A 10,143-nucleotide genomic window follows, 5' to 3' on the forward strand; every position below is an offset into this window, starting at 1 on the left:
CAAATAATGGCAGAATGATACAATTCCAATATAACCATATGGTCGTTATCTAGGGTGTCCCGTTATTCTAATTGTTCTCCTTCTTCTAGTCCAGATATCTAATGAGCCACGATTCAACTAATCTTAATCACACTACACACTGCACACACCACACGCCACCTATCTTTACACACAAGTCTCTAGTCACGTGACGGCCCTCCTTGATCGACGTCCTGGAATCCGCTGGTGTCCTCCGTCGTTCGTGTCGGCCTCCTTCTTCACGTGCAGAGTGTCTGGCACCACCGCGTGCCTACCTGTACCTCGTCCCTATGCCCGTCGTGACACCTCGCCGCTAACACGTCATCACTTACCTGTTTCACATAATAGTTTGCTTACCAGCGCGTCCGCCTGTTTCGTAGGGGGGGGGGAACAGAAGTGAGAGACCAACACTATAGCCCTATACTAGTTATCACATGACAATGTCCACCACCTAATTGAACCGGAAAAATACTGTAAATGCATCTAAAATTTCTTTTACCATTACTAGTTGGTTTTCATTTTCAAAACGCGTTTTAAAGAAAATGTAAAGAAGATGCAGACCCTGTCTCTTTCTCACTCTTGTCTCATATACACACCACAAATGAACACGCTCACACCCACACATCTTTTCTTGACACTTCAAAGCACCGAAAGCATGAACATGTTCACAGTTGATTTATTACATTCACGATCTTCACAGTAAGTCGATCAACAAGGGGAGTTTTTAATGTAATGTTTCCTACAAGCACATCTGATCTTGGGCGGAGACAACACATCTTTTGTATTCATCCGCTTGTGCTTCGTGCGCCGGTTTTGGAACCAGACTGTGACCTGAGAACAAAAGACGAAGTCACGTGGGTGAGTAGCGTGGTGGTATGGTGAAGCCTCCGTCAGTCCATCTCCACTAGTCGAACCACACACAAGCTTACTCAGTCGGTCAGTGTATTATTTAAAAGAAAAAATATTTTCAAACATTATACACGTATTGGTTATCATTACACATTAAAGTGTAGCCCGCACACGATGTTTTGTCCAAGCAACCAACTTAACCATTCTAATCAAACATTTGCCCTAACACACTAGCTCAACATACTAAACACACTAAACACCTAAAAAAAGACAATAAGTAGAAATTACATTTTCTACATCGTGCATGGAGCCATGTCTGCATGAGGTCAGTCTCAGCGCCAGCTTATGACAGGGTACAAATTCTTGAGATGCTCACCACACAGCATGCCAGTACCCTTAACATTCTATCGGCTATTGAACTCTTGTTATCGATAATTCGAATTAATTAAGACGGCCAACATGATTTGCAAAATGAATGCTACACCACGCTAACATCGAAAAGAAAGCAGCTCCCACCTGTCACTAGCATTGTAACAAACAAGCAGTAACTTTCCCAGCCACTACAGCTACCCAGGATAATTTGCACGTGAGCTGCACAGGTGAACACTACTCACCTGTCTCTCTGTCAGCTGTAGCTTGCTGGCGAGAGTTTTGCGCTCCTGACCCACCACGTGGTGCTTCTTCTCGAATGCCTGTTCCAGCTGCAGCAGCTGCGAGCGGGAGAACACTTTTCTGTTCTTCCGATACGGGTGGAAAAGAGGGCCTGGGGGTGGGCCGCCTGTCACAAAGAAGAAGACACTTTGATCATTAATTTTTATATCAGCTAATGCCTCCCTCTTCCCAACCCCCTCGGCGAGTTAAATTTTCTGTCGCGCGCTTGCACATACAAGGAACAAAAAAGAAAAAAGTTATTAAAAAATGCTTGAAGTGGTTCTGCTAATCATACGGTTTTACTGTTGGAGAAAAGTGTCATAAATGTGATTTAAATCGTTTCAAATGAGAGTATTATTGCTTTTCCATTTCTAGTTCTGCTTAGATTTTTCGACACTTGGTTTTGAATCCCCAGATAATTACTTTGAAATTTTAATATGACCATAATTTTCTAAGAAATATAATGTTTAATTTTGAGATTTCTTGTTATGACTGACAATGTTGGTTTGTTGGTTTAACAAAAACGAAAAACAACCGACTTATCAACATTTGTTAACCACTTACACCATGTCCTCATGGCCAAATGTTTCGCATATCGTTGAATATTCATAGTTAGGTTTATTATTATTTTTTATTATTAATAAACGTAGGCAGATTCGTACAGGCAAATCATTTTGTTTCAGTCAGAGAAAGAATGCACAATTGTCCGACGCCGCTAGCTGTGTCGTGACAATGAATAATGCTTGATGTGTAAAAGACTTGTTTATTCCGTGTTTGCATATCTTGTCAGGAGGAGCAGTTTATCTTACAACCAAGAAAAAGAAATTGTCCCCGATCATTAAAATTTCAGTGACAGTGTAGAGTCGACTTCATTTAAAACTTACTTTACATATTCTATCCAGCTTCTTTAAGATGGTCACGAGACTGGTAATGATATGATTTGCGGCCCTATGCTCCTCAGGGGAGCAACAAGGAATAAACTAAGCTACTAAATGATATGCTGGTTTATTCAAGGTTACTAGGATTCCAGCAGTATAGAAAGATGAAGAAGACATGTCAATCAAATCAGCTTGTACACTTACTGGGGTACTTAGGGTCCTTGAATCCAGAGTTGCGGGTCGCAGGCAGAGTGTGTGCGGACTGGTGATGTGCGATGTCCCGCTGCAGACTGTACAGGAGGGGGTTGACGGGCAGAGCCCCGAGCCCCTGGTGAGGTCCCATCAGGGTGTTCATGGCAGCCGGCAGGCTGCGGTTACACACACGCAAGGGCTGCTGGTACAGGTTGGCTCCTTCGTGGTCTCTTCCATCAGCTGCCGCGGCCAGCGCATGACCTGCGTGTTGGTGATGATGGTGGTGACCAGTGTGGTGACCATGATGAGGTCCAAACGCCCCACTACCCACCAGCACCACCTTCTCTCACAGTCCCTCGAGCCATGATCACTGGGCACCTCTGTGGTGAAGTCTCTATCTCTTGCACGCTCTCTGTCCGGAAGACCCCGCTCCTCAAACGGTCTCCAAACCACGCCACTGCTGCTGCTGCAGGTGGTGTTCTGGCGCCGGCCCGGACTGTCATCACGGCGTCCGATCAGCGATTCGATGGAGAAATTGATGGCGCTGGCTGCCACCACTGCCGCAGCAGTCATGATGATGAGGATGAGGACAACGATTCCCAAACGCAGGTACTCACCGTTACAGGTGCGCTGAATACAGTTGAGTCTTTGAAACACGGTCAAGGGATGCAGGGGGACGACTGAGGTCCAGTGTTTGCCTAATTCTCTCTTTCGATGCCAGACTGGTGAGGGTGCTCCTCGCAGACCTCTCAGCTCCTCGTCATTCACCTTTGCTCTCTTAGGTCAAAACACGTGATGTTAGCGGGTTTTTTGGGGTTTTTTTTTACCTGTCTGTTCCTTCCGCTGGCGAGCAGCCGGTCATACCAGCCAATTAAACGCCAATTACGGTCTCGGAAGGCGGAGCTCGTTGTAACGCGTCAAGCCATTGGCTGATGGCAGCAGTCACACGCGCGCGCACTCGCCAGGCAGGAGGCGGCGCCTTCAAGACAGTCTCCAGCCATGTCGCCCCGCACATGGGCCGAGTTGTTCAAACCGCCGTTACAACACGTAAATGCCATCGCTTGCACGAAGGTTGAGAAGAATCGGGAAGATTTTTTTATTTGCTTAGAACTGAGAGGGGGAAAGAGTAAGGCAGCTTGTATTTTTATGATGTGCATTTTTATCTTTTGCGAACCATTATTCCCAATGATCATACAAAAAGATTTACTAACAATTCAATGTTTCTTACTGGCAGGTGAAGTATGCAAACAAAATCAGTGGCTGGAGACACTATCATACACATTAATATATGCTGTACAGTTGTCACAAGAAAGAAAAATTACTGCGGACCACCAAGGCCTAAAAATCACTCTGTACTATTAATTTCAAATTTAAATTGCCGCATTTGTTTCATTTTAATTCAAAACTCAATGTTCTTTTGTGACAGTAGTATAGTAATAAGTTGACATAAAGCTACGTATGCATCGTTCTCTGTAATTAAACTGTTAATGCGAGGAGTGCATCGCTTTAAACATCACTTTAAACATCACTTTGCTGACATGATGACTGTCAGCCGCGGACCACCTGACTTATGCCCGCGGACCACACTTTGAGAACCACTGTTCTAGTCTGATCCGACTGCTTCGCACCTCCATCGGCTTTCAATCGTTCTCCTCTTTCTCATCTTACAGACGAACTAACAAGTAAAACCCAACTGACTACATGTTTGCTGCTTAAATAGTAGAAAAGTGGTTTTCTACAAGAACTCATTACGACCAGAGGCGTTAGAACCCAGAAGTGTCAAAGAATGACTTATTAAAATTAAATCTTTTTTCGAGAATTTGCTGTCAGATTTGATTAATAACTTTATAAGTAAGAACTACTTTTTGTCAAGAAAAAGTACGTCTGTTTTTCAATTGCAGGAGTGCATCATACACACATGGATGCTTGCATGCCTCCCAAATCATACCTACACTTATGAGTAGAGGATTTCAAACACTCGTGTAAAAGGTTTTATGGAGTGCACACTGATGGAGACAAGAAATTTGTAGCACCTTGCTCTAGTCTTATTTTGCTGTGTGGTCTAAAACTCAAGCTATCACAGCTTCCAGCATCTAGACCAGGGGTGTCAAACTCAATTACCCAGGAGGCCAAATCTCACATCGTCCACAAGGTGGCGGGCCGAAGGTTATTATTTAAGTCCGATAACTTTTTATTGAACAGTAAAAAACTAAACTTTTTGTTATTAATTTTGTGTAAACAAAATCATACATTAAAACAAAATTAAAGTAATAACAAACCAAGGATTAGCAGTTTTTCTTCTTAATTTATTTTGTCAGAAGTGGACGTTTGACATTTTTTCTTGGCAACAAGTTTGTTTATGTTTAAAGTAAGTTTCTGTGTTGTGGAGATTCTCAAGATGGACTGCAAGTGTACATCAGTAAGACGACTCCTGTGTGATGTTTGTTGATCTTCATCACAGAGAAAAGTTGCTCACACAAATATGTACTGCCAAACATGCTCAAGATTCGAGCCTAGTCACCCTTTGATCTCGGACCGATTCAGGGAAGTTAACAGGTACTAAAAATCTTCGACTCGCGGCCCGTGTTCAGGGCAGGGTGTCGCGTGTCAAAGGTCAGATTTATGGGCCCCGCCTTCACCATCCCTTCTGGACATCAACAGGACCGGTGGTAACTTGACCAGTGCAGTGTTGGTGGTCTGTACAAACTTCACTAAACTCATCCCATCCCTTGCTGTCCTCGACGGAACTTTTCTGTTGTTTGCCTTTTACTTGTCGCCGGGCCATTAACAATGATTTACTAAACTTCTCTCGCGGGTCAGGTAAAATTTCATGGCGGTCCGGATGTGGCCCTCTGGTCAGGTGTTTGACACCCCTGATGTAAAGGAAATAATCCCTAATGTTGGTGGTAAGTATATAGGCTGAAAAGTTTTGCACTGTTTTGAGTACATTATTGACAATGTATAGAAAATACCAGCAGTTTGAAGCAAATACTGAGTGTATGCAGAAGCAGTTTTTTTCTTATGTATAATAATAGTGGGGTTTCCTGTAGACAATGCTATGATGTGAAAGGTATTGATTCTACATTCAGTTATTTTAAGTTCGACTTCATTTTTGTTTTTTTAAATGCTCTATTCATATACAGTGTATTAATAATGCGGTATCAGTAAACTCTTAATTTATTTCAAATGAGATAACATTGTATATCTCTACTTTTTCAGGACCTGCACTACTTCATGATTTACAGTTTCTTAGCCTGTGTATAGTGAAGAAGAGCATGTTGAAAACTGCTACAAAATTAAAAGTATACATGTATTCAAATTTTCACAAGGAATTTTTAATTGATTGTAAAGATATTGAAAGGCATATCCCATCTCTGCATCAATATGGATCTGCCTAATGGTATTTGAAAAGATGGTAAATGAAAACTACAACTTGGCTAATAATCAGTCTGCAACTGATTTAAGCGAAGTTGCTGATGAGGAAATAGAGACTGTATAGTATATTGGAGGCTATGTGCTATGCAATGTTAAGAAATGAGCAATTAAATTCTCATAATAAGAAAGATGATTTTTTTTTCATGTTTAAAAGAACTCACACATGAACCTAACACCAGAACAAGATCTTCTGAGCCTGCTGTGAAATGAATGACACATAATGGATAGATGGGGACTTACAGAATTAAAACCCATGTGATTCAAATTTTTCTGAAGTTCAAGTCTATATTTAGACAATGCTTTGATGGCCAGGTGGATTTTTTTTCCTTTTCACCAGGCCTTTTCATATTGCTTAGTTTGCTGTGAAAAGAAAATGTCATTAGCAAACATATTTAGTAAAACGGAAATTAAAATATCTTTACAATCAATTAAATAAAGAATTTAAATTGTCTTCACAAAATGTATACATACTGATTTGACATAATATATATATTTAATTTATGTCCTTGTATTTTGATTAATTTTGTATCATCTCCTTTATTTACATTTGAGCAAAATTAATATTGATCATGATGTTATAGTGTTAAAACAACCCTCCCTACTTCAGGTTGATGCTATTTTCTGCTTTAAGAGAGACATTATACTCAAAGGCGGTGTTAGGACCACGCGGGGCCTGGGGCCGACCATCCGCGCGGGGCCGGGGTCATCGAGTACGACTCAGTACGTGTATCAACATCCTATTGATATGATGCCGGAAGCACTGATTAATATACAGTTAGATAGGCTGGATCCATTTCGCGAAATAACCACGAATTTAGTGTTTTAATTGTTCGTAACCTTTCCCACCGTTTGTGACAGTAGAGGTTTTTTCTTAAACCGAAATAATATGGTGATGATAACTTAATAAACTGATTGTTGTTATTGTCGGGTTTAACGTGAAGACATGGGTTCAATAATTTGCTTGATTAGAACTTAGAAGTGTTTTCTGAACGTCAATGTTTTTGTCACAACATGTTTAACACAGCTACATGTAGCAATAGGTCATAAAGATGACCTCGGCTAAGGTGACCTGACGTTTCGGGGGCGAAAGCGGGACGTGTGCCGATGATGGTGACGTCACTGACAAAGAACGCCGATAAACAGGGGGGAGGGGAGGAGGAGGTGTGTGTGTGTGGGGGGGACTTTCCTCTGACTTTGCCGAGATGCTTTCAACGGCAGGTCTGTCCACGCCACTACAGTATTCCACTTTAAATAGAAAACCGGTATTTAAAATTTAAATTAAAATATTTCTACCTTATCTCCCGCTCAGCCAACTTTGCTGACGTGCAGGTGAGGCGCTGTATAAATTATCGTGCTAATAATGGTCCGGCACCTTCGTCATCTTGCGGGGCTGTTGCTCACAAACCGTACTTCATAGACCGTGAATCTCTTTGTCAAGTTTCGGTCATTGCAAGATAGTGTCATACATTTTCCACAAGGATTTCCTGAATTTTCGCTGTCAAAGTTGCACCTCACAAAAGTCTTTTCAATGTTTCCACCTTTCACTGTCTTTTCACTGGCGATCTTCGTATCGTCCCCGACAATAGTTTAGTTTTAGTTACTGATCCGTACTCACAGAAAAAGATTAATGGAAACGAATAAAATGCCGGGCAGCGGAAAACACGCGGGAGGAAGAAATGCCGAGAGGTGAGGGGAAAGGTGCTGACGTAGACTTTATGAGATGGCAGGGTATCTGATCTACCCGGGCCCTCGGTTGTGAAAGGGGCCTGGCCTTGGTCAGTGGATTGTTTTCCTTCTTTTTCTTTTCTCTTACAGAAAGGTCTGAAGAAGGAACACCCAAGCACTACACATTTGGATGTTAAGGTTCAAGTCTGCAGTATACAATTTCCACACCTAAGGTAGGCGGGCAGTCGGGGTAGCGGGCAGGTGTCAGAAAGCCGGTGGACACAATGATTTATTGCGCATGAACCGTAGAAGAACGTTCGTGCATTGAGGTCGCTGGATTAATGTGCCGTTTGGGGGACCTGCAAGCAAGTTGGAATCGACAGTAAAGAGGTGGATATGTTACTGATGTATGGCCACTCTGTGAACGGAAAGGTAGTTATCGGAGTGGTAGTTACTTCACGACACCGTGAAACTTTCTCTTCCTTCTCTCCATCACCAAGCAAACTACATTAGTCTACAACTCTATACCAGGGGTGGGCTTCAGTACGGCCTGTGGATGCCTTTGGATCGGCATGTCTGCACTTGTTTTCATTTTTAAGCCTAGCTTAATTTGCTAAAAATTTATTTTATCAAGTATAACAGAGTTAGAAATCGGCAGTCCGTAGCACTCCAACACAGACAAAGTAAAAAGATTAATAATAACTGACATGTCTGATGGAGTCGTTAGAGGCTGTCTTCAAAGGAAAGCGAGCGACTTCAAGCAGCTTCACTTTACATAATAAAGTCAGCAGATGAAAGCCATTGTGTACTCATTGGTTGTCCATTCCATATATCACTAGGTTTGGGGTGTAGTCAGCTGTTGGCGTGGGTTGCCACTGGGAAGTAGGGGAACTCGGACGGACAACCGTTGTAACGGACTCAAACTTCCAAGCAGGACTAAACGTCTCAGTTCAAACTTCCGATGGATTAGTAAACATTTTCTTGGGTTTATTTATCAAAACAAGCTCAAAGCATATTGTGAGTTGCATAATTTTGCTTTTGCAATGTTATAATGTTTCGTCCTTTACTTTTATTTCAAGTAAAATGCCAATCGAAGATTCACATGACCGATAAGCTTTATTTTCCTTCGCTTCATGACGAGACGTTTGGTTTCGCTGCTGTGCCTTCGAATAGTACGCTATTCTATACCACGACCGATGATATTTTGAAAATATCAGCAAACTATTAAAAATTTAAAATTATCGGTTTTAATCAGATTAAACATACAATTATTAAGAACATATGTGTATAATGGCTCTCTTTTTATTAAAATATGATCCAGTACTTCTTGGCATAGTTCTGTAGAAAAAATTGTACAGTGTTTTCTGCAAATGTAGCGTTTAATTAAAACACCATGCAGGACATATAAACCGTGGTGAAAAAAATAATAAAATGGCTGATCATTTACCTTGATGATAGTAACTAAAAAAAATGAGATAAAATAAATTGGGTCGATTGGTTGTGGGTACGCACCCGATGTGAGACAACAAACCTTCATAGTGAATCAATAAAGGCGTGTAAACTAAAGCTAATGACTCTTTCCCAGCCTGCAAGAACTCATTTGTCCCTCATGGGATGTCGGCGGGAAGAAAGTTGGGGCCCTCGCGGGTAGTTTTTCAGCTGAAAACATTTCCGCTGACTGAATGTTGTTGGACGCCAGGTTGTAGTGTTGACTGAGTAACACGTAGAGACAGGTGATGACAGGTGATGTTAACATGTAGAGACAGGTGATGACAGGTGATGTTAACATGTAGAGACAGGTGATGACAGGTGATGTTAACATGTAGAGACAGGTGATGACAGGTGATGTTAACATGTAGAGACAGATAATGACAGGTGATGGTGTAGTGTTAGTTCAATAAGCTACGCTCCGACACACATCTTCATCTGCTACATTGCAACAACCACAACAACAAAAGTGCAGCAAGTCAACAGTGAAACGCTTTAATTTTGACATGTTACTTCAAACAAACATTTATTTTAAGGATGTCGATTGATTTTTGGTGGTAAACAATGTTGATTCGAGATTTTCAAGCCGTCAGTTTAGATATAACAGTTTACTGGTTAGTCTTGTAGTAACAGGAGGTCATCAGCTTCATCCTCTAACCCTGACCTTAAGGTTATGTAAACAACACCCAGTGTGTTTGCCGTATGATAATGAGGTTAACACTAGTTGTTGTGTAAACAAGACCCAGTCTGTAGCAAGTTGATGATGACACTAGTTATGTAAACAATACCCGGCGACTAGGGTAGTATTGTTGACGCTAGTTGTTATACAAACAAGCCCACTGTATGATGTTGATGTTTACACTTGTTGATGTGTAAGGAGATCGAGACACCGACTGAACCTCCTGTTGTGAGTAAACGTAAATAAATGTGTCATACACAACACGTGTAAATAAATGTGTCATATCTT

At 41.6% G+C, this 10,143-nt stretch overlaps 1 protein-coding gene across 1 annotated transcript; it reads right to left on the reverse strand.

Annotated features, from left to right (window-relative positions):
* Positions 1–691: 691 nt before the first annotated feature.
* Positions 692–3,074, reverse strand: LOC112575609 (homeobox protein EMX1-like). Its single transcript, XM_025257585.1, has 3 exons — positions 2,601–3,074; positions 1,482–1,645; positions 692–849 (listed from the first exon to the last, which is right to left on the reverse strand). Exons 1-3 carry the CDS (start codon positions 2,749–2,751, stop codon positions 727–729), a joined length of 438 nt encoding a protein of 145 aa, XP_025113370.1. The 5' UTR covers positions 2,752–3,074; the 3' UTR covers positions 692–726.
* Between the last annotated feature and the right edge of the window lie 7,069 nt (positions 3,075–10,143).

The sequence above is a fragment of the Pomacea canaliculata genome, linkage group LG11, assembly GCF_003073045.1.
Source record: "Pomacea canaliculata isolate SZHN2017 linkage group LG11, ASM307304v1, whole genome shotgun sequence".
Classification (NCBI taxonomy): Eukaryota; Metazoa; Mollusca; class Gastropoda; order Architaenioglossa; family Ampullariidae; genus Pomacea; species Pomacea canaliculata.